The sequence below is a fragment of the Podarcis erhardii genome, assembly GCF_964252035.2.
Source record: "Podarcis erhardii genome assembly, chromosome: 3".
Taxonomy (NCBI): domain Eukaryota; kingdom Metazoa; phylum Chordata; class Lepidosauria; order Squamata; family Lacertidae; genus Podarcis; species Podarcis erhardii.
Genome location: NC_138507.1, coordinates 78,454,146 through 78,479,477, shown reverse-complemented (window position 1 = coordinate 78,479,477; position 25,332 = coordinate 78,454,146). Strand labels below are relative to the sequence as shown.

Here is a 25,332-nt window from a genome sequence, read left to right as displayed (position 1 = left end):
CATGAATAATCTAATTGAGTAGTTACAATGTGAGAAGTAAGAAGAGCTTAGGAAACAGTAGTGGAGATGAGAAAAGGACAAGGAAATTATTAAGCTTAAAGTCTTGGGGAGCTGATCACTCTGTGAAATAGACATCTCCATGTAAATTTCCTTCTTCATGTAACTTTTCCTCTTCTTAGCTCAGTATGTATGCCCATAAATCTGTCTGTGTTTTGTAGTAAGCTAATTGGGTATTATAGTTTATTTTTTTTACCTTGTCACCATTTCTTTCTCCTTATTTGAGGCATGCCCCCCGCTGCTAAGAGGCCTACTTGCAGCAGATAGGAAATACAGGCGATGGTTCTTAAAATACTGGTCGATTAAAGGAAGTACAACCTGGAATAAATACATGAGAAAAAATGGGGGGGGGGTTGGACACTGATTATCTCAAGGCCCCATCTCCCACAATTCTCTCTAGATCTGACAGTGAGCCATCCCCATTAACTCTGACATCATCACCAAGTACCAGTGTGAACAGACTCAGCAAAAGTAGTCTACCTGAAGGTCTGCCAGGTTGCTTGCCCAGTCCCATGGGCTCAGGACACCAAAGGTGCACCTCCCCCCCCCCCGCTTCAAAAGGAAAGCCTACGGGGCATGTCAGATGTTGGGACAATGTCTTCACTTGAGCTTAGCCATGCATTTTACTTATATTATCATATATGAATTCCCAGCACAAGAGTATGAACCTGTGTCCCAGGTTCTTCACTGCGCCTAACATGTAATTAGCATTAAATCTCCACTAGCTTTATATGTAACACATTTGATAGTAATAAAAAAGGCAAAAGAGAATATACTTTACTTTAGCAAAGAACTTGATTTCTTGTTCATAAGGAAATTGTTCTCCTTTGCCTCTGCTGCCACCATCTGTATAAGAAAAGATAAATTATTATTTTTTAAAATGTAGCCTTTTCTATTATTCTTAAACCATATTTCTCATATATTGAATTGCATACATTAATATATAGTACAGTATGTATGTAGCAATTTTATCCCTAACAGGTTTCTCCCTTTTTATCAGCAAAAGTGTGACAACTGATTTAATCTCAGTGGTAGCGATCTAATCGCTTGCAAAAACCATAGCTCAAGCTCCCCTAGTTCCTCCATTACTATTTCAAGATTGAATCAGCCTCCACACTGAACTTAACACCATGCCTCTTTTTTCCACTTTTTCTTTTAAGTTAACTAGGACAAGGAAATGACAGTGCCTGTCAGAAACAATCAAACTAGATAATACTACTCTCAACCCCTACCCAAATCATGAGTGTAGGTGAAAATTTATTATTGCATATTAAAATTGAATACTGCATATTAAAAAAGGAATAAGGAAGGGAGGGCAGTCACCAAATAGATACCTTGAACACTGGAGTGTATTATAAATCATTGGAAAGACTCTCCTCTTCCAAAGAGGGGAGGGGTTGTGGGCAGGATCCGATCCCTGCCTCAAGCAGGGGGCCTTAGCCCCCTGCCACCCACTCACCTGGCTGGCGCACCACGCCCACGGGCAGGCGGCCAACCAGGCGGCTTGAGGGGGGCGTGGACAGCAACTTAACTTGTTGCTGCGCCAGCCACGCGGTCTCACTTTTCGTCGTCCCATCGCGAGTCAAGGATCGCCGTGCTATCAGCAGAAGACAGGGAAGTATTTTGCGGGGGTAGAGCGTGAGTCCGTCGGTTAGTTGGTTTGCTTAGCTTCTGGCTGTTGCCGTTTAGCTTGGAGTTTTTCCTGGTTTTGGTCTTCTCGTGTAATTTTCAGCAGTGACTAGCTGTTTAAAACTCAGTCTGTTAATTGCATTATTCGACTTGGATTAGAGCTCCTTTGGGGTAAAATACATTCTTTCATTCATAGCGCCAGAGCAAGTATCTCCGTGGCCGCTCTAGCCTCCTTAGTTGCTAGCGACTACAAGCGGGGCGACTTAGGGTTCGACACTGTGTGGGTTGTGTGTCTGAGGAGCGACTGCTCTCTTCCCCACAAGTAATTTATACAGCGCCCCTCCGATCTTATGTCCGATACCTTTTCAAGACAATGCTCACTTGCATACTTGTATGAAATTTATTTAAACTAGACAGATTGCTTCCATTTTATATTTCTTTAAAATTTAAGACATATACCGAATGTTTTCTTCTTTATGAACTTTATGATCTATTTATGTAAGACCCGCATTCTTTATATATGAACATGTGATGTATGATGTGAAGTTGCTCATTCGTTTTTTCTACTAAACAGTAATACTAATGTTAAAAACTTAATGATTTCTCACATTTTTGGGAGGACATAATGGTCTTGTTCACATGACATGCTAAGCCAAACCTCCTCTCCAGGAAAGAAGCTCACAGACACTTTGCTTCTCCCCAGCCCTTTCTGATGCCATGCCAAGCTAATTCAAGGTTTGGCTTAATGTGTTACCTTGGGGCTCATGGCTAAGTTATTTACTCATTAACCATGAGCTTTAACCAATGTTAAAATACAAAATGCTTATTTACAGTGCCTTACCAAACTCAAGAATATACTGATGGGCTTCATCCACGTATCTTATCAGCTGCTGAAGAAAACTGTAAGCAAATCGTTTCTCGATGGAAGGCGTGTCTAATTCTAGATCCTTTAGACCTCTAGAACGACAAGAGCTTTCACTCAAACTTAGATCCCAATAAGTAGATTTTTGTACAAAAACGTGCAAATTATCACAAAGTTAGCTGTGGCCTTGTATATTCACCTACCTGCATATACTTTTAAAGTAATTTAGATTAAACTCATATTAACACAGCAAAAAAATGTTTCTGTGTGTTTTACATGAATTTTTGTTTCTCTTTTCAGTTTCGCATCGTTTTGCCTTGATTCAGATGTTAACCCAAACCACTGCATTGGCAAGTCTTAATATGAGCCTCAGGTTGTCCTCTCCCTAATTCTCCCTCAATATTATTATTGCCTTCTGGTTGGTGGTGAACTATATCTTCAGGTTACATCCAAATCAACTATCTGTATCCCCTCAGCTGGACAGATCAACTGTCACTAGAGAAAATAGCACCACTGTATAGGAATTTCCCTTATATTCCTCCTGTACCATATTTCTTATTTTAAGGATTTGATGAAAAAGACTGATTGGGTGGCCTTTACAGCTTTCAGCTCAGAGTAGATCTGTTTAAATTAATGAAGCTAACTTAGTCATCTTTATTAATTTAAATGGGTCTGTTCTGAGTAAAACACTTAGGCCCAGACTGAACTAACCGGATGCCAGCACGAGGGCTCCTGTTAGTGCAACAAGGTTCTCTACCCTCACCAGGCTCCCCCAAATTCACGCTGGAATTCAGGAGAACCCCCAAAAGAGTGCAAGGGCGAAGAGGAAGGACCATTCCACCTAGAAGCAGAAAAGCTTGCACTGACAAAAACTCTCAGAAGAGCGCAATGCTGAATTCTTCCCAATGGTTTTGTAGCTGTTGTCCAGTGTTCAAGAAAAGTTCAGAAACAGAAAACAAAAAGAACTTCGCAAATATTTCAGATTTACTACTTGATTCACATTTTTTAAAAAAAACAAAACTTCCTGCCTTTTGTGTGCATATGTGTGCGTGCATATGTATTAAATAAATAAATAAATAAATAATACACACACCATATGCGAAGGTTTAACTCAGCATTGTTTACCTTTTACCTAAAATCTATTGCAACACAGATCAGAATTTACCTTGAGACCACATATCCATTGATCTGTAGGAACTTCAGGATATCTTGTGCTTTCTCTCTGTCCTTGGCCTTTTCTTTGGCTGTCAGTGTATCATATGGAACAAGTAAGGGATGGTTTCCTCCTCCCACTGTTGTAAGTTAGAAGAATGACACCATAGTTAAGACTGAGGGGTGGCCAACTTAGGATATATTGTGAATAACTTCAAAGAGGGATATATTACTGTTTTATTCCAAAATGGCCATAATGAACTTCCATAATTCATTAAGCACATTACGGTTTAGTCATAGGACATATATGACGTAAATGTAATTAATGTTATTAAAAGGTAAATATATATATATACAGTATGCAAAAAAGTACAGCATTTAAAAACACAAAAAATCTGACAATTCAAATGCCAGAATCAAGGGGTCCTCACTGCCATGGCAAGTTTGTGGGTGCAGAGGAAGAATTATTGGGACAGAGCAGATGCCTCACAGAAACAAGGCCCTGGACCATGCTTGGTAAGGTCCCACGTTGGTGAAAGAGAGATGGCAACAACTTCTGGAAGTATCCAGAAGATCAGTTTCATGTGGGATGGGAAATAGCAAGACACTCATAAGGCTGGAGGAGCTCTCCCAGAGGAAGAGCTGCCTTATAGCTAGCTAATATGGGTAACCACTTCACACCTGCCTCTCCTCACAAGGAGACTAGTTTATCAGATAGAGGTTGGGCCTGGCTTCAGTGTCACAAGAAAGATATCACAGCGGTCTAACTATGCCCATCTCCCTAAGCATCTTGTAGGGAGGGAGTACAACTAACCACTTTCACACTGGTCTTAGCTGATGCACGTACTTCATCTTCCTTCAACGAAGTTGTGGTCTGTTTAATCCAAACCATTCATGTCTGCATCTTCTTCCTCCCAAGGCCCGAGGGAGGATGGGCGCTGAGCAGCTCCATCTCCCAGTGCATAACACAATCAACTTAAATCTATGCACTACTCGTGAGGCAAGTCCACTATTCTTTCATTACCTCATCATTTGTAGGGTTAATATATGGATTTTTAAAAAATGAATTTCTCCCCACCTAGCATTCTTGAAAAAGGAGTCAGAGAATCACTTCTGCTTCTCCAAAGTGCTTTTTTCAATGCACTGGGGGTTAAAGCCATTATTTGATGCTCCCACCCTGCCTCATGGAAGGCTGTTCTACAGTATTCTTTGCACAGAGATATTAAGCATCAAAAGGGAACAGAGCACCAAATGAGTGCCTAATAACCCACTAAAGACCAGACATTAAAGACGTCAGCACATGATATATTATATGCATTTCTGATATGCTGTTTTAACAGTTGAATACAAATATTAAAGAGGATGGCAAGCAATATGTCTGCCTAGCAGGAGAAATCGGTGCAAGCAGGGCAGCGTTGCCCACCTGCCTTCCAAATATCAGGCATCCCTCATAGTTCCTAGGGAGAAGGATGAGGCATGGAATGTGTGCAGCATTGGTGTCCTGACACCATACTCCCACACCTTTCTGAATTCCCCACTCTTCACCATCTCCCTCTCAGCAGTGACACTTAGTGATCAGAAGACACAAGAGCAAAGTTGCCCTCTGTCCTGCCAGTGCTGGATTTACATAATAGCTAAACAAAGCTACAGCTTAGGGCCCCACTCTCTTGGGGGCCCGAAAAAAAATTAAAGGGGAAAAAACCCTGGGTGTACATTTCCAAAAAATAAAATAAAACCTACATACAGCAACTGTGTTTTGTGTTGTAAGTAATGATGTAAGTAATGGGCCGCCAATCATTTTAAGTTAGAGCTTAATAATTATTTCACTATTAATATACTTCTTAATTGTATTTCAGTTCAACAATTACTTTGTTAAAATACATATTTTGTTATGTGCAAATGGCTTTAGATACCTATTAGGTCCATAAATTACCATATAGCATATATTCAACACAAAAAACAGCAACGATTTGCTGTTGACAATGGACAGCTGGACATATAAAGGGCCCCATTACCTTCAGTGGCTTAGGGCCTCATCAAACCTAAATCCTGCCCTGTGCCCTGCCCTGCCTGTAACTGCTATGAAGAAGAAGAAGAAGAGTTTGGATTTGATATCCCGCTTTATCACTACCCAAAGGAGTCTCAAAGCGGCTAACAATCTCCTTTCCCTTCCTCCCCCACAACAAACACTCTGTGAGGTGAGCGGGGCTGAGAGACTTCAGAGAAGTGTGACTAGCCCAGGGTCACCCAGCAGCTGCATGTGGAGGAGCGGGGAATCGAACCCAGTTCACCAGATTACGAGTCCACCACTCTTAACCACTACACCATACTGGCTCTCACAGTATGATAGAAATGAATCTTTGCTAAAACTTTTCCAGTAGCATAAAGGAAAGAAGAATCAAAAATATGACTCAACTTTGCAAAGCTAAACACACTTTCCAGCACATTACCACCCCCTCACTGCTAAAACAGGCAACGCTTGACTTTATCTTCTGAGGTTTTAAACTGCATTTTGCTTTTTTTCTATTATCTGTTTTCATGCTTACAGTTGGGAATGAAAATCCTCAATCTGACAAGATGTAGTTATTAGGTTGTCATTTAGCTAAAAGATAATTTCTCACAGTTCTATATTGTGGGCATCAGTCAAGAATTAATGTATTCTCTGCTAGCAACATCTTTTTACCTACTAAGGCATGCACTTTAACTTGGATAAGGCAAGGAAGACATTGAAGCAAATGCTTGCCTTTAGATTTTGACATAGTATTCTAAATGAACATGGTATTGAAAGGTTTAAAAAGTAGATATAGCAAATTATGAGGTGGGATAGGAGTTTAAAATGGTTGGCAAGGACAAGTGGTGTTTGGATGGCTTCTGTCTGTGTATGTTTTAATGCATATTGTAGGAAATAACATGTTTTGAAAAACTCTGAGGCCTTATTTTTTTAAATTTAATAGCTGATATATACATTAAGAATTACTAGGTGGGATACCCCATACTGTGTATCAGTATTATTCTGTTCCAAAATTATTCCCAAATCAATATCTTCAAAATACACAATGATTTCTTTGTATTTTTTGCATAGTATCATTAGTATATGTAGCCCTTCATACATATGTAAGCCAAAACAAACCCTGGTCCCTGCTGTACTACTCAGGCCAAATATTTTTATTAACTTCCAGAATGTATTTATATGTTCTAAACATATGTATATCTGAATCTATACCCTAAAAACCTGGGTGAATTATTGCAATCCTGTTTTTTAAAATTAATGATTATTGTTAGGAAACCCAAGCTAATAATTCATACGTTTGTAAAACTATAAGCAAATTCTTTACCTTTTGCTTCAAGCTCCATCTTCTTTTTCTTTGCCCATATATTGTGATAGTTTTCAGCCATCATTTCAGCCATAGCCTGATGAAATAAAAGGATTTGTTTCATAACAGCTAATCTTAAGTCATGCTTGTTATGCATTTTTGTTTTATTGTTTTAGGATATGGCAGTCAGCTTCACAATAGCCAATTTTAAATGAAGCTTTTTTGCATTTATTTTTACATTATTATGCTTTTGCTAAAGTTGCAAAGGTGCACTTCAGATCCCCCCCGCCCCAATAATTATCTTCCTAGTACATTAATTTTACAAATCTAAGCTTCAATAAATGATCTCAAACATTAGAAATGTTTGCTTTAATGCAGAGAATTGGTAAAAACTGTCACGCAACAGATTTCTCCTCTGCTACATTGGCTCTTATCCCTAATCACTGCCACGGCACAGAATTAATTGTTATTGCAGTTCTTAATTGTTCTAACTGATTTATCTTCTTGAATTTTTTTTCAAACCAAAAAACTACTCAAGATACATTGACAGTGGCGTAGCGTGGGGGGTGCAGGGGGGGCCGGCCGCACCAGATGCAACATCTGGGGGTTAGGGTTAGGGGGCGCAAATCCACAGGTTAGGGGGCGCAAATCCATGGGTTAGGGGGTGCAAATTACTTGCCTTGCCCCAGGTGCTGACAACCCACGCTACGCCACTGTACATTGAAGAAGCTGTACGCTGTTCTCTGCTTGGGACTACTCTTTGTAGTCCACTTTTTGTAACCGAAATTATAATACAAATGTTGAATTTAAGCACCTACAATAGCACCCACTAGTTTTTGCTGCAAAGACTAACCTGCTTAATCCTCTGGAAATTCTTAAAATTGTACAGATGTCATATATATTTATGAATGATAGATACCAGAGGATAAGCAGGGAACTTGCATTGTACAAACACGGTGAAAGAAACAAAAGCTTTCTTAAATGTTTCTAATACATGAAATTAGCTGTGATACGACTTACATGCAGTTCTCTGGAGAGGGTAACATTACTCATGTCAATTGCACGAGGGCTATAACCATGGACAGTATCTACAGAAACCTGAGTAAATATTAACAGATGTGTAAAAAAAGTAAAAAGAATAACCAAATACAAGTTAAAAAGTTAAATGACAACTTACAAAGGATAAGAGGTTTATTAACAAATCCATCAGGAAAGAGGGAGCAATTGACAATCAGCCTACACATATTTCTCTATTAAAATGCAAAATACTGCAGATTAATAAGAGTTAGGCACAGTCCAGATAATATTTTTTTTATAATTAAAAAAAAACATTGTTAGTACAATACTGACGTTTTGGGGACTTTATGAAACTGCATTGTGCCAATTTTCCATTTATCTAAATAAATAATTGGCCTGTGCAAGGAATCACAGTGAAATCAAATAGAAATGGAACCAAAAGATGAGACATGCTAAGCATTAATACAATATTCTTCCAAAAACTACAGGTACATGATACAAATTTCAGCTTGAAGAAATGGTCTATCTACTGGAAAAGGCAAAGAATATTTCTCTTTCTCCAGAATCTCTCTTGAAACACTATCCAGAAAAATAATAATGGACTTGGTTGTAGATTAAAGTTATTTTCTAGAAAATACTGCAATCCTGATAATTATTTATCAGGAATAGTGTGATTACCTATACAGAGCAATCCAAACTCCTGACCTGCCAAGCTAGAGGAGTTAGGAAGTGATGGAAATCTTGCTCCACAGGGTTCCACTGGTTTTTTTGGGGGGTGGGGGGTCTGCTACCATGGAGGCCTCTGTTTCATGTACCAACAGCAGAAGCAAACATCCCTCTCCCTTCAGTAACAGCCAGCATAAACCCCCAAAACTGGGTGGGGAGGAAAGAGACTTGGTTGGCGAATGTTCCATTGGAACATAAGCCAATCCAGTTACCAGCAATGAACCTAATCTGAGTCTCTCTGCTGTACCAGCCTGGAGTTGGCAGAGCAAAGAACAACAGTTGTGTATCACCTTCTGCCCTAGGCCAGCATAAGCAGCAGAACCTCAGATATGGTGGTGGCTCCAACACTCCACTGTATAATTCAGTCTGTATTACTTGACTGCACACACAGCTTTAGAATTTTCCTCACCTCTTTTCCCTACATGTGCAACACAACTGAAGTACAGCAGCAAATGAAGCTGGTACCTGATTTTTTTTCATGACGATAGTATGCCAAATCCTCCTCTACATCTAAACTAGTCCTTTATATTTATTAACCATTGGATGCCTGAGATTATGTTACGCAGTAGAAGCAAACATTTGCAGCATGATACAGGATGTACCTGACTTGTCTGTGATATTCGGCGTGGCCTGTTATAAAGAGCCATAGTATCTCCTTCCCTCGTTCTCTCAACCCGCCATCCCCAAGCAAGCATGGTTTTCAAGGACTCCTTGATTGGCCATCTGTAAATTTCTTTCTCCTAGGGAAAACAAATAGATGGTTATGTTTTTAGTTATCAAGTAGCTGAGAGGACAGTACACTCTCTTATAACACTCTTTATTATATTTTAATTATTACATAATTTAATAGTAATCTAATACTTGCCTAGGTTATCTCCCAGACCTCTAGCTAACTCTGGTATAGCATAAAAATGTGAGAATAACCAGCATACTACCCAGCGTGTCCACATTGGAATGCAGAAATATAGCTTGATTCTACAAATATTCATTTTAAAACAAGTTTCACTACAGTCAACGTAACAAACTTTTCACACACAAAAATGGAATCAGAAGTGGGCTGCAAGGATGAATTGCAGTATCACTGTATGAAGTAGAGATGATGATGTTACACTACCAGCCATCTCAGATTATCTCAAAAGGTGTACACAAGACAAGACAAGGGAAGTCTTGGACAAAACAAGAAAAATGATAAGCCCATCACTTAAACTCAATATGTCAACGTAGGCCAAAGAGAGAGAAGCAAATTATTTGTTAAAAGGTGCAGCTCATGTAAAGGTTTGATGAAAAGATTCATAAAGAGGGTAGCCCTGGCATGAGGTGAAAAACTGAGGAATCTAATTCTATGTGTTTAGAATTCATAGATAAGCCATTCTATTTTTAGGGAGGCCACCAAGGAACAAGACACATACTGGATGTCATGGAGTGTGGCATCAGCCAGAAATGTAGCTGCCCTGGAAATTTTAAGTAACATTCTTATTACACAGTCTAGGTCCTGATAGGAATTCTCTAGATCATCCAGCCATATGAGGGATGCCCTGGTAAACACTGAGGATGGACACAAGTGTTGAGCAGCAAGGACAGCTGCCTCATGCGCTCTGCATAAGGCGAAGTCCAGTCACCATTCTGAAGAGTCCTTAAACTGTGCATTCCCATTTTTAGGAAGAAGGAATTTAGCAATGAAGATGACACATGATTATCCATGGCTGGGTTTTTCAGCATATTCATAAACTGTTGGTCAAGGTTACAAAACCTATTGGCTATGATGACTTTTTTATATTGTAATGAAGTGCCCTACTCTCTTTCCTCTCTCACAAGTCCTGCCTCAGACCAGACGAGAAACTTCAGACTGGTGGAACGTGCTCAATTTGCACAAAAATATCATTAATCCCGTCTTCCTAACTTAGAATGTGTTCTAATATATGAGAGGAGTTCTAACAACCAAGGGATTTGTCTATTGTTTTAGATATCACTAAAGTTAATTTTAATAATAAAATGAAAAGATCACCACAAACAAAACATTTGACATGAACTTCTTACCTTTTCTGCTAACAGTTTATATTGTTTCATTAATGGCTGCACTTTGGAAGATTCTGAGTATGTTTCACCATATATCCACCCATTTGCAAACTGATAAAAATAAAAAGCGGGAGGGGATAAGCTGAACAGGAATCTTGATGTCATTTATGTTTTGGATGGTGTTTTTGCATGCTATCATTATGCTACACCCACTTGTCCAAGAGAACTAGACTCACCAGCATATTTTTGCCTTGGTTATTTTGAACTTAAAATGACTTAACAGCTGTAATAACAATATCCTATATTCTAATTAGTCATGCAATAACTAAGAACTTCTTATCATATATATGATTATTAAGAACTTCTTATCATATATACTAATAGTGAACTCATTCTCAGAATACTAATGTAGCCAAAACAGCTACATTATCCATGCACAGGCTAAGAGGAACCCAAAGGTTTGCAAAAGTTTTTTCTAAAAGATGGGGGAAGAAAATCATCCCCTCCCCAACAACAACAAAAACAGCCCATTGACTGAGCACACTTAGAGGGCATGGAATGCTGACTAAGTGTTAGGGAATGGAAACAGAAATGTGGCTGAGGAGGTGGAACAGAGTGGAGCACTCCACTGCACCATTGTGCTGCAGGCCCCATCTACGGAGAGAATTTTCTGAAAATCTCGGTGTCAAACTTATCTTTGTTGCTTGTTTTTCATTTCTGTCTGTCTCACTCCTTGGTTTCAACAAGAAGCAAGGTTTTTTAATTGGTTGCCCTAAATATGTGAATAATTCTCGCATATAATATGCAGTATTATATGAATAATATTACATGTATATACTCTCCAGGTTTCCTAAAGTAACAGATGCATACAACAATGAATATAATTGTTTAAAAATACTCATGTATTAATACCGATAAATTTATGCTGCAGAAATATAATACTGAATGACACTTGAGTCTTTTATATGTATAATATACAATTTTTGCATATAATTTTGCATATAATTAGTTGGCTCAGATGTAATGGGAGACTTGATATAATGGGGGGAAAGCTCAATTGGGGCAGAACCACCAAATTCTGGGAATAAATCCATTTAAAGTGGATTATTCCAGCTTCCCTAGTCCCAACTATAGTAGATATAGACTTAAATCTAGTGCATTTTAAAACAAATAGTAACTAAAAGCTTGCATGTGTATGTTGTGGTCATGAAACTTATATTTTTACCACACAAGAGGTGCTCTTCAAAGAGAACAATTTTTTTTAAAGGACCATATATTAAATAGTGCATGCATGATGCAGAAGCATTGTAAATATACCTGGCATCCATCCACCCCACGGCACTAATATGCACCGTTGGTAAAATTGGATCAGATACTTATGATTTCTATTTTTCTAGATCTACAATGTCATTTTCCAGATAGAAGGCAACCATGCAAACGCAACCATCCAAATATCTGATAACAAACATAAACATCCTTACTAAAAGCAAAAAGCAAAGAAAAAGTGTTAAGTAATTAGATTAGTATAAATGTAAAAACAGGGACTACTCATTTACTGAAGCTCAGAAGATAAATGCATTTAAAGAAAACTTTTTGATTAAAGAAAGAAGACTGTTCTACTCATGCAACATAAACAAGATTCCATGATGGATACTAAAAATGGAAAATGTGTTTCAGACTATTATCCAGACAGATTTTTAATACTTTAAATATGCTTTGGGGAAAAAAGTTGCTAAACATTTTACCTTTTCCATGCACCACTTATCATGGGAATGTTCTGCATATTTGTTAATAAAGTAGTCTAGCTTTTCAGGAATTGTAATGCTAGATAAGAAAATACAAGACCAGGATTAATAATATATATAATAAATCGTGCATTCCTTTTAATCCCTCTTTCATAAAAAACAGTTGATCATAACATACTTAGAGCCCTAAAAGAGCTTGAGACCAGCAAATACCTAGCAGCCCACCCCACCCCCACCCCCCAATATAGACCAAGTTAAGCTTCGATATGTTCCAAGGAAACCCTGCTAATCATTACAAAACCAGCCAAATGTTGTTTGGTAATAACATGTAAGTGGACCTCCTCTGTGATGACCCCCTTTGGAATACTTTCCCTGAAGTGGTCCAAGAAGTGGTTACAGTAATCAGCTTTAAGTGCCTCTTCAATATACAATACTTGTCTCCCCAGCTTTCCCACAAGGCAGCAAAGGTTTAGGATCAGAGCTTTCCTTCTCCTTGATTGGCTACCTTCCCAGGTTGACAAGCATCATCTGCACCTCACTTCCCTCTCTAGCCTGTGCAGAAACTGCCTTCTTGACCGTCAGACCCACTATTGGTCTCATCTGCTCAATCTGCCAGAGCCAGGGGAAGTCTCTAGCTCACTGAGGATTAGAGACCCATCAGCTGCCTTCACCTTGTTTAGCCAGCCAGTTGAAGTTGTTTCCTGGGATGTGGCTGCTGTTGCATGCGGACAGCTTCTAGGAACCGCAGGCGAGAGCTGAGTGCGTGTTGGACAAAATACACCAGAAGTGGCACAACAGTATAATAAATCCTTACTTTGAAGTATCAACAGGTTGTGGATTAAAGTTCCCATCTGAATCCATGGACGCTTGCTTTTCCATCACACCCACATAGTTTGATTCCATGTAATCAGGAGGCAAAGCCCCAGCCACTGCACTCAGGCACGGCAAGGCCAGTTTGAATAGTTCCTGTTCATATTTCTGGAAAGACAAAGTAGAATACAAAAGACCTAGCAATGAATTGAGACAGCCTCTATTTTTGCTGGAAAATTAGCAATGTTTTAGTATCTGAGCTAGCATCACCTGTACTTTGATCTACCATGGCGTGTACATTCAGGATCTTCTCTATGCAAATAGCACTGGAGGGAGGGGTTAAATTTCTCCTCCATATCTATGGTGATCCTGATTATTATTACCCCACCCCACAGGGCTGATGTCAGTCGAATTTTTCAAAACATGACATTAAATACAAAGATGAGTCCTTAGGTGGTTCCAGGGCACCACCATTCACTTAAAAAAAGAGGGGGTAGTGCAAAATCTTTTTCTGAAACCAGCTTTCTGCCATCTTCTCTATTTTATCCCATTTATTTACTTTATTTATTTGCATTCTACAGAGCGCTCCAAAACTGAAGGATAACAAGTAGTATATATTGGTGACCCATGGTAATTATAATGGCCTTATCAAAAGGAGTGGAATCATGAAGCAGCCACCATGTAAAGTGTCCTCACAATTTGGCAGGACTGCAGACATGGCCTCCAATGTGGTATGAGGAGCTATTGCCAGAATTATCAGAGGAAATAAAACCTGGCATGCATGTGCAAGCACTTGTTTATACACAAAGGAGTCACATTTTGTATGTAATGCACAATTATTATTGCATATTTGGAAATTATTCATTTTCAAAGAATACTGTCTTCACATTACGTTAAAAGCCAGGGATCCTGGTACAATAATTTAGTTGCATTCATAGCTATAAATTGTCATTTTTATATACTTATTTTATTAGGCAATCAAACTTTGCTGGGGAAACTATGAAGAACATTTAATAAAGAGTTTGCAGGAATATCCATTTCTCAAAAAAGACATTAGAAAAATTAGAGTACATTATTCTTCCAACATGCTTAAAACATAAACTTAAAAGTTACCTTTTGAGATAAGGCATCAAAAATACCCCAGAACAACTTCCTGGACAAATGAAGTTCTTCTTCTGAAGCAGCACCAAAGTTGCCCCATCCTCCTGGTAAACAGTAATACTTCCAACATCTTTCATAATGATTTGTCAGCAACTTGTGAGGGGAAAAAAATAACTCAGTTTCAGAGAATCCACTATAAACTTTGTAGAGCAGTTAGGTATGATCAGTTTCAGGTACTGAGACATAGACCTCCAAGTATAGGGCAATATAATGATGATGATGATGATGATGATGATGATGAGTGTGCTGGATGTAAATGACTGTGACGAAATGTTTTTGCTTCACAGTGTAGTCAAAATGCTGTTATCAGATCTAGATTCTGAAGGATGATGGTAAGTGGCAGTTGTATATTCTGAAAAGGGAAGATTAAAGACCACACTCACCTTAAGAGGCATCTTTGCATGCTCATTTAGCAGTGGAATATCAAACACTAATCTTCTCAACAAATGTTGCATCATTGAAGGCCTCAGCTGACTGCAAGTAGAAAGAAAAAAGTGAGTAGAAAATGTGTTCTACTGTTGGAGGATAGAAAGCAACCTACTTTGCAGACCTTATCCAAACAGTGTAGAGTTTATTCTGCACATGTCTGTTTATACTTTGTTGTATTTCTTTGGATTCTCTTATGACTTATGAGAATAATTTTAAGAAACCTATAAACTTGTATTCATCCATTCCAATCCAACCCTATGAATATTCACAGTTCAATGGAATTTATTCCCAAAGAGGTGTAATGTCCTGTTGCTATTTCAAAGCATCCTGAGTACATTCTAAGCATCTTTAATGTATTTTAATCTTTGTTGGAAGCCGCCCAGAGTGGCTGGGGAAACCCAGCCAGATGGGCGGCGTACAAATAAATTATTATTATTATTATTATTATTATTATTATTATTATTATTTTGAGTATATTATCAGGGAGGTGACATATTGGGATTATAATATACAATATATTGGGCAGCTCCCAACAGAATACTAAAAACACGATAAAATATCAAACATTAAAAACATTGATCACCAATGTTATTAAGAGACACATTCGCTCTAGAAACTAATTTTCCTATAAATCCCAGAAGTGTACACTTACCCACATATGGAGAGTAGGCACTCTTCAATAGAGTCCCGTTGAGCTTTGGTAAGAGAGCAGCCCTTGGAAAGACGGTACACAGTATGTAGCAAGGAATCTATAAGGGAAGCATGGTGTTCTGTGCCAGCAAAAAGAGGAGCACATCTAGTTAATAAAGGCAAAACAGCAGTGCAGAGGTACCGATTGAGAGCCAGGGCCATATCTGTAGCACTCAGAGCAACCTATAAAATAAATTGTAAAGCTATTAAGGTAGGTAAGTTTTGTTCTATACAAAATGGTTACATGATGACAATCTATTAGGTTTGTTTTCAAGGAAGGCAAGATGGATTTTTATAGGAATAAAAGGACATTATGAGTGTGCTAGACTTGTTTTGTTTTCCTCTGCCATTTGTTTTCAATATTTGAAAAACTCATATATTTGCTAAAATCACATAACATGTTTATTATTTCATATTTCATTTCCCATTGTTTTAATTGGAAGATTCAGCTGTCTGTAATCACAAAATATAAAACAATAAAAATAAGAACAGTCAATATAATTAATTTACAAAATGCCTGTGTAATGTAATGCAATGCAATGCAATGCAATGCAATGCAATGCAATGCAAAGTAATGTAATGTAATGTAATGTAATGTAATGTAATGTAATGTAATTACGAACTCCTCAGATGGTGTGAACTGCTGAGAGTGCCATACAATGATGTTTACGCACCTACTAAATACATTTTTGTTTAGGCACTTCTGAGGTGTAACCCAGTCATTTATGGAAGATTAATTTTATATTTTATGAAACATTTTGCTGTTTTAGAGTGTGATTTTTTTAAAAAAAAAAACTTTTATTGTTCACAGATTTTGTGTTTCTGCAGTTTTTTATTTTTTTTTTACTTTACACTGCTTCAATGGCTTTGTGCTCTGAATTTATCTAAACATTTGTTTATTATTAGTAGATAATAATATCTTACATGAAAAATTGAATTTGTCTAAAGTTATACAATACATCCATGGAATTTGAAGTCAAGTCTTCAACTTTCAATACTCAATTCTAGAGTATTGCAAAAACTTTCCTTATCATTTTCGAGAAGTCAGAATACATGCATGGTATAGATCTAGATCAAAGAGAGAACCTAGTAATCAAAAGTTAATTGTTACCGTATCTAATGAAGCAGCAGCACGAAGATCTGGCAGAAAGCCAACTTCAAGAAGGTGTAGAAGAAAATCCTGGTCTTCAATCCCATAGACCCTGTCAAGGAACAATACCATGGCTGCCTTGTGGTCTGGGCAAAACCCCTCTGACATATCAGGTTCCACCACAGTACCATCTGAAAAAAAAAAATCAATTACACAGATTTCTGGTACTGATACAAGCAAATTGTACCTGCAACAAAATGTTGCAGCATGGAGTGCTTCTGTTCAGGATTTCGGGCAATCCAATTCATTCCTCCTCCCCTCTAGTTTTCCCCTCTGACATTAGTCAGCCAACAGTCCATGTCCACTGAGCATGTTCAGTCCTCAAATGGCTTGTTTCCCTTGAAAATTTTTCTGTATCAGCAAACCTGGGATTCTCCCAAGACTTATGGTATCATACCTCCCTCTTGAGCATTGATGGTACCAACTTGCCTACATAAGGACCGTCTCTCAGAGAACTGAGATCACTATTAGGATCTATGATTGCATAACTACTTCCTGCAAAGAAGAATGAGTGTATGAACATCCTCTAGACCAGTGTTTCCCAATCTTGATTCTCTAGCTGTTTTTGGACTACAATTCCCATCATCCCTGGCCACTTGTCTTGCTAGGTAGGGATGATGGGAGTTGTAGTTCAAAAAACAGCTAGAGACACAATGTTGGGAAACACTGCTCTAGACATCCTCTAGATGGCTTACCCATTTTCTTGACTGAATAAAGGGAATTTGGCAGATAAAACCTAAATCATTCCAATCACAAACACTATGGCATCCTTGTTATTGCAAATATTGATACTGAACATCTAGTTATTGGTTTACTATCTTCGAATCATTATTTAATAATCACATACTCCTGCAATTCTACAACTGAGAGGCTCGTGCCAAGGAAAGCCAGTGTGAATTTCTGTTTCATTTCCATTTTAATTTTCATACATATTTGAGAGAAAGGTATTGTAAATCAGTCAAGCTTTTTATGTTAGAACATATCAGAAATAAAAATGGAACACTTTTCTTACCTTTTGCTATTGTTGGCATGTGGAAAGGAATACTAATCACACCCACCAAATCTTCCAAAGGAATCAAAGACCGCAGAATGGATCGTATTCTAATTGCTTCCCCTTTGCCAGCATGGATTAGCTAACGAAGGAGTAATGCAAACATTTGTTTATATGATTGATATCATAATATGTACACATATTATTCATAAGCAAGAGAGTAACAGTAATGATTTCAAACAATGATTTAAAAATCTAGAATACTGGGGGGCTACAGCAAAGCTTAACATACAGGTATTCATGAGAAGCTAGAGTTATAGTACACAGTATATTGACACTAGGTTGGAAAGTTGTAGTGCTCGTGTTAAGTATGTTTGGAAAGCTTCACTCACTTAGAATTGAAGAGGTAACGGTGTCAATGGTTGCATTTCCCTGTATGCTAAAGTGCTGTTATGCTTAAAAAGTCTGAATGGATAAAGCCAAAACTCATACTTAAGTTTCTCAAGAGTATACCACCACCAACAGCAGCAACTTACAACTTGATACCCATTCAGAAACAGCAGTACTATTAAACCTGTGCTCTGATTTTAACCAATTAGCAGCAAGTAGATGTTAAACAAGGATGATAAACACTAGTAAACAACAGAACCTACATGCATTTCTGGAGCACAGCGTCCTAGGAGATCAATCAAAGCAGCATAAAAGGTCATGATGGCATTTCCCATGTGAATGGTATCATCTTCTTCTTCCACCTCACTTCTGTTTAATTTATTTTCCCAACAGGAAGGAAAATAGAGGGTCAGCAAGGAATTTGTTATGGAAGCTTAACTTTGTTACAAAAGCAAGACTAGGTTTTATCCCTGGTATTTCTAATAATAATTGCCTCAGACTGACTCTGGAGTCCAGTTATATAGACTTCTAACATTGCTCCACAAGAAAATGTAGCTTGAGGTATCTCTTTTACATTTATGTAATGAGCCATCCACATGTAGTCACTGCAAGCCCTATGCTAATTCAGTGAAGATTACCTTCATGGGGCACTGTGAATCAAACCACAAAGGGAACAATGCCAGGCTGCTGAAGGCAGGTAAGCTGTTACCTCAATTGGTGGCAAAGGGTGTGTGTGTTTTTCTGTCTCTAAAAAGAGGTGTGGGGCTTGGCCATCTCCTCTTCAAAGGTAAGCCAATCCCCCAAAGTTCTTAGAATTTGCCCTCCCTCTGGTAATTACAGACTTTTTCATGACAGATGGTCCCATGAAAGGTGTGTGGAGAGGGGTTATTTGGCCCAGCCTTAAACCCATCCTTCCACACCTGCAATAAATGGACTTACACCACCTGATATTTAAGAACCATGGAAAGACGACTGCTCTGCCCCAAAATGCATTATACAGTATTTATTTTCCAAAGCACCTTAGTAATACATTGATATATTCCATTGCTAGTAAATTATGTAAAGTCAGTGAATTATGGTACTGATTCAGGAGTAATATAAGATGTGAAATTCAAGGAAAATATCTGCCTATTTGTGGTATAATAAAATATTACTATTCTGATTTACAACAAAAAGAAAATGTACTATTATTACGAATACTCTCAAAAGTTTCAAATGTTGAATTCTTGGGGACTATTGCATTTAGAAACCTGTTAGGTTTGGCAGCTAACAAAGTATTTGCAAATTATGAATAAAGCCTTATTTTAGAAAACTGAATTCTGTAAGACCTATTACAAAATATATCTGGGGAAGTTAACCCCTTCTTTACTACCTACAGTGTTTTATTGGATCCACTACTTGGTGAAGGTCCATCTCTTGTGGGGTCTTCTGATATGTTTATGGCTTCCTCCATGGCAGCAAGCAGGCCATTTCCACCTTCTCCTCTCAGTGCTGGTCCAAAACATTCAGGACGTCGAATGAGCAGTCTTACCACCACATTGGCATTCTCTTCAACGCTCTCTCCTACAGTCAGTAAGGAAGGCCACAGCCAAAGTCACAATCCAGGGCTTACATGGGGGTGGGAACAAGCCTAGATGAACTGGTACCAGACCATGTTGCTGTGCCAGATGGAGCAGAAATTTTATTCATTACACGATCCAGCTGTAATGACAGCCTCCTAAGAGTGACGGGAGAAACCCACGTCTAAGTAAGCTCAGAAGGTAACTATTATTATTCTGGCTGCAAGTAGGGCAATCCCACTATATCCAGATCAGGAAACATTGGAATGCCTAGCCAAATCAACCTTTACAAGCCATTAAGAGGACTTTCGGATTTCTGACATATTGTTGGGAAGTAGAAAAGTGAAAGAAACACGGACAAAAAGTAAGGGGCTAGGGTGAAAAAGACTTGGGGGAAGGGAGTTGAAATGGACACTTGGAGTGTGCATATAGATGAATTTTAACACTCATCCAGTGTTACCAAATGCTTATTTTAGTTCACTCTTTTGTTGCTTCAACCTCTTTGCTACAACAGTACTTTCATCATATTCTTAGCCACTCTGGTTCAAGGTAAAGAACAGTCATCTTGAAATCATTGCAATCTAGAGCCTGCATATTCAGATTTGTAAAGGCTAATGTTTTATCAATGATTGCAATATTCTATAAAAGCTTGCCCTACAGCCACTTGCACATACAACACACCACTTACAAATCAGCAAAGAACAAAAGGAGAATAATTAGAAAATTGATGTCACAGTTACACAGGCACATAGCAAAACAGAAAGCAATATAACTGTTCCCATATTTTAAAAATAGAATACAAAATAACGTTTCCCAATTTTAGCCCTTCAAAACAAATGAGAAAGGCTGGTGACATAAAACACAAGAGGAGCACCACTTAATTTGGTGCATTAGTAGCAGTGATAGTCAAAGGTTTATATAATTATTTCGGAACAACAATAGTGGTACAAAATTAATAGGCTCCTACAGTACCATTGCAAAAAACAGCAAAACGAAGAAAATCCAAGTATCGTTCTCCTTCCACTGGGTTCCATCCGATATCTGGGTAACCTTTAGAAATCAGCAATGAGCAGCTTTGCAAACCACATCCAGCCAAGTAGCGGACTACCTAAGAACAAGGCAAAATTAAACAAAAGAGGCATTTACTGCAAAAAAAGAAGAAAAAGCTCAAGCCAGTGTTCTAATAGGAAGTCCTCTTTTACTCCCTTTTCAATAGACTGGCTATTGCAGCAGCAGAAACCCAAAGAAAAACTAATGCTATTCTAAACAAAAAAATTCCTTCCAGTAGCACCTTAAAGACCAACTAAGTCAGTTCTTGGTATGAGCTTTCGTGTGCATGCACACTTCTTCAGATACACTGAAACAGAAGTTTCCAGACCTTTCTATATAGTGAGAAGGTGGGGAGGGGTATTACTCAGAAGGGTGGTAGGAATGGGTGATTGGCAGATAGCTGTGATGAGCCTGTTGACGACTCTTAACGACTGCAATAGGTCTTACAGGAGGAAGCAAGGGGTGAAAAGGTGAAAAATGGCTTTGTCATGTATAATGAGATAAGAATCCAAGGTCTTTGTTCAGGCCAGGTTTTTCCATTGTTTTAAGTTTGGTGATAAGTTGTAATTCAGCAGCTTCTCTTTCCAGTCTATTTCTGAAATTCCTTTGTAGTAAAACAGCTACTTTGAGATCTTGTATAGAATGTCCTGGGAGATTGAAGTGTTCTCCTACTGGTTTCTCTGTCTTGTGATTCCTGATGTCCGATTTATGTCCGTTTATTCTTTGGCGTAAGGTCTGGCCTGTTTGTCCAATATAGAGAGCTGAAGGACACTGTTGGCATTTTATGGCATACACAATGTTAGACGATGAGCAATTAAATAGTCCCGAAATGGTATGTGTGATGTTGTTGGGGCCAGTAATGGTGTTGTCCGGGTGTATGTGGCAGCAAAGTTGGCATCTGGGTTTATTACAGGCTCTGGTGCCAGTGTCTGTGTTAGGTCTGGTTGTAGTATTATTGTGGGTTAGGAGTTGTTTAAGACTGGGTGGCTGTCTGTAGGCAATGAAAGGTCTTCCTCCCAGAGCTTGAGAAAGAGAACTGTCATTGTCCAGGAGAGGTTGTAGATCTCTGATGATGCGTTGTACTGTTTTAACTTGGGAGCTGTATGTGATGACTAGAGGTGTTCTGTTATTTTCTTTTTTGGGTCTGTCTTGCAGCAAGTTCTCTCTGGGTATCAGTCTGGCTCTGTTGATCTGTTGTCTAACTTCATCTGTTGGGTATTTTAGTTCTAAAATACTTTAGAACTAAAATACCCAACAGATGAAGTTAGACAACAGATCAACAGAGCCAGACTGATACCCAGAGAGAACTTGCTGCAAGACAGACCCAAAAAAGAAAATAACAGAACACCTCTAGTCATCACATACAGCTCCCAAGTTAAAACAGTACAACGCATCATCAGAGATCTACAACCTCTCCTGGACAATGACAGTTCTCTTTCTCAAGCTCTGGGAGGAAGACCTTTCATTGCCTACAGACAGCCACCCAGTCTTAAACAACTCCTAACCCACAATAATACTACAACCAGACCTAACACAGACACTGGCACCAGAGCCTGTAATAAACCCAGATGCCAACTTTGCTGCCACATACACCCGGACAACACCATTACTGGCCCCAACAACATCACACATACCATTTCGGGACTATTTAATTGCTCATCGTCTAACATTGTGTATGCCATAAAATGCCAACAGTGTCCTTCAGCTCTCTATATTGGACAAACAGGCCAGACCTTACGCCAAAGAATAAACGGACATAAATCGGACATCAGGAATCACAAGACAGAGAAACCAGTAGGAGAACACTTCAATCTCCCAGGACATTCTATACAAGATCTCAAAGTAGCTGTTTTACTACAAAGGAATTTCAGAAATAGACTGGAAAGAGAAGCTGCTGAATTACAACTTATCACCAAACTTAAAACAATGGAAAAACCTGGCCTGAACAAAGACCTTGGATTCTTATCTCATTATACATGACAAAGCCATTTTTCACCTTTTCACCCCTTGCTTCCTCCTGTAAGACCTATTGCAGTCGTTAAGAGTCGTCAACAGGCTCATCACAGCTATCTGCCAATCACCCATTCCTACCACCCTTCTGAGTAATACCCCTCCCCACCTTCTCACTATATAGAAAGGTCTGGAAACTTCTGTTTCAGTGTATCTGAAGAAGTGTGCATGCACACGAAAGCTCATACCAAGAACTGACTTAGTTGGTCTTTAAGGTGCTACTGGAAGGAATTTTTTTGTTTTGACTATGGCAGACCAACACGGCTACCTATCTGTAATGCTATTCTAGGCTGCATCAACAAGAAGTATAGTGTCCAAATGAAGGGAAGTCGCCGTCCTGATCTCTTCTGCCTTGGTCAGACCACACCTGTAATACTGTGTCTAGTTCTGGGTTCCACAATTTAAGAAGGATATTGACAAGCTGAAATGTGTGCAGAGGAGGGCAACCAAGCTGATAAAGGCTCTAGAAACCAAGCATTATGAAGAACGGTTGAGGAGACTGAGAAGAGATTTGATAGCCATCTTCAAACACCGTATCTCAAGGACTGCCACGTGAAAGGTGAAGCTTGTTTTCTCCTGCTATGGAGGGTAGGACCCAAGTTACAAGAAAGGAGAATCTGATGAAACATCAGGAAAAACATTCTGACAGAGCTGTTTGACAGTGAAACAAACTTGCTCAGGAGGTTATGGACATTCTTTCATTGGAGGTTTTTAAGCAGATGGCCATCTGTCATGGATACTTCTATTGAGATTCCTGCATTGTTCTGCCCGGACACTGAGGTCCAGCGCCGAGGGCCTTCTGGCGGTTCCCTTGCTACGAGAAGCCAAGTTACAGGGAACCAGGCAGAGAGCCTTCTCAGTAGTGGCACCCACCCTGTGGAACACCCTCCCACCAGATGTCAAAGAGAAAAATAACTACCAAACTTTTAGAAGACATGTGAAGGCAGCCCTGTTTAGGGAAGCTTTTAATGTTTAATAGGTTATTGTATTTTAGTGTTTTAGTGTTTTGTTGAATTATTTCGTTGGAATAATTAATAAATTAATAAATTATTATTATTATTATTATTATTAATATTATTATTATTATTATTATTATTGCAGGGGGTTGGACTATGTGACCCTCAAGGTCTCTTCCAACTCTACAATTCTATGATCTAGTGAAAAATCTAGACAAACGTGAGACCTTAACATCATGTGACTGTCTGATAAGCTGCTGGCACAAATTAATGAATGGGGTGCACTGGGGGGGGGGAGCATACTGAAGCTCCACTGAATTCAAAGAAATGTCAACATGCTGAACTTCCTTTGAACTTCTCCCAATTATGTAAAATTTGTGCAGCGTTGATTTTTCTCCTGCATCAGTGATCTATTCATTGATTTTCCCAGAGAACACTTCACTTCTCTACTCTTTTAAAGATGATTACCACAAGCTTATTTATTCATGCTGATTATTCACAGATCTGCTTTTCCACTCAGGTCGTGTTCCTCTGTAATTAAACTAAAAATCAAAATCTAGTTTGAAAATGTGTACATACCTCCACACATTTAAAATAGGGTCATGTAAGATAGCTGCTGATCAAGAAACAGCAACTCAGAGATGGAAATAGATTTCCACATAGATCCTGTAGGATGGGGCCACATCCTGCAGCACTATGAATACCCAGGTCCAATTTTTTACTAGTCAATGGCTATTAGTCATGGCAGCTATTTTTTAGCTCTGGTATCAGAGGCATTTGAAGACACAAGTAGGAGAAGAGTGTTCATGAACTACTTGTGGGCTTCCTAGAGGCAACTGGTTGGTCACTGTAAGAACAGGAAGCTGGACCAAGCAGGCTTTTGCTCTGATCCAGTGGGACTCTTCCAAAGCAGATCAATGCCATTAACAGTTGCTGAGTGAATCTTGGGATCACAGAATCATGCTGCTGTTGATGACAGTCAGCTGTTCAGTTGCTGGGAGGTAGAGAGGGTTGCAAGTCTTATAGGAGATTATAATCCTATGGTAAGCAACATGGATGTGGAAATCTTATGACAGGGAAGGGTACCTGAGAGAGTCTTCAGATTTTGGATTCCAACTCCCATCAGCCCCAGCAAGCAGCACCAATGGTCTGGGATAATGAGAACTGCAGACCAGCAACATCTGGATGCTGATAGGTTCTGTATCCTTGTGCTGTGGCATTTAGATGGCTACTACTGTATTTCATTAGTAAACAGATGCTTACGAAGATATGCAAGATACATATATATAAAAATATAGTTAGCTATTCAGAAGCTGGTTTACCTTTTCTAGATCAGGTTCCCGCAAAGCTAGTGCAAGCTCATTATTATCCATTACAGATGCTGCTGCAACATCCAAAGGAGTTGATCCACGCATAGAAGGGGATGCTGTTAAGAGAACATTTCAGAAATGTTTAATGTATATAATAGGTTTGCCATATGTCCGGAATTTCCCAGACATGTCTGGAATACTGTATTCGTCAGCAGTGTCCAGATGGAAATTGCCCAAATGTCTGGGAAAATCTGGAAAGCAATTTTCTTTTCGCAACAACTTTGGGCAAACTCAACAACTTTTCTGCC

At 38.8% G+C, this 25,332-nt stretch overlaps 1 protein-coding gene across 18 annotated transcripts in view; it reads right to left on the bottom strand.

Annotated features, from left to right (window-relative positions):
* RYR2 (ryanodine receptor 2) overlaps window positions 1–25,332 on the bottom strand; it is a 253,156-nt gene that overhangs the window by 79,328 nt on the left and 148,496 nt on the right. For all 18 annotated transcript variants that reach the window (XM_081856307.1, XM_081856320.1, XM_081856322.1 and 15 more), the window contains 19 exons: window positions 25,037–25,140; window positions 20,671–20,806; window positions 19,516–19,702; window positions 18,403–18,508; window positions 17,771–17,891; window positions 16,720–16,889; window positions 15,571–15,791; window positions 14,873–14,963; window positions 14,442–14,582; window positions 13,333–13,496; window positions 12,519–12,597; window positions 10,795–10,884; window positions 9,360–9,497; window positions 8,035–8,112; window positions 7,036–7,111; window positions 3,714–3,840; window positions 2,528–2,643; window positions 839–903; window positions 254–375 (listed from right to left, as the gene is read on the bottom strand). In XM_081856307.1, the coding sequence (XP_081712433.1) occupies window positions 254–375; window positions 839–903; window positions 2,528–2,643; window positions 3,714–3,840; window positions 7,036–7,111; window positions 8,035–8,112; window positions 9,360–9,497; window positions 10,795–10,884; window positions 12,519–12,597; window positions 13,333–13,496; window positions 14,442–14,582; window positions 14,873–14,963; window positions 15,571–15,791; window positions 16,720–16,889; window positions 17,771–17,891; window positions 18,403–18,508; window positions 19,516–19,702; window positions 20,671–20,806; window positions 25,037–25,140 (2,332 nt within the window). The remainder of the gene's footprint in view (window positions 1–253; window positions 376–838; window positions 904–2,527; window positions 2,644–3,713; window positions 3,841–7,035; window positions 7,112–8,034; window positions 8,113–9,359; window positions 9,498–10,794; window positions 10,885–12,518; window positions 12,598–13,332; window positions 13,497–14,441; window positions 14,583–14,872; window positions 14,964–15,570; window positions 15,792–16,719; window positions 16,890–17,770; window positions 17,892–18,402; window positions 18,509–19,515; window positions 19,703–20,670; window positions 20,807–25,036; window positions 25,141–25,332) is intronic.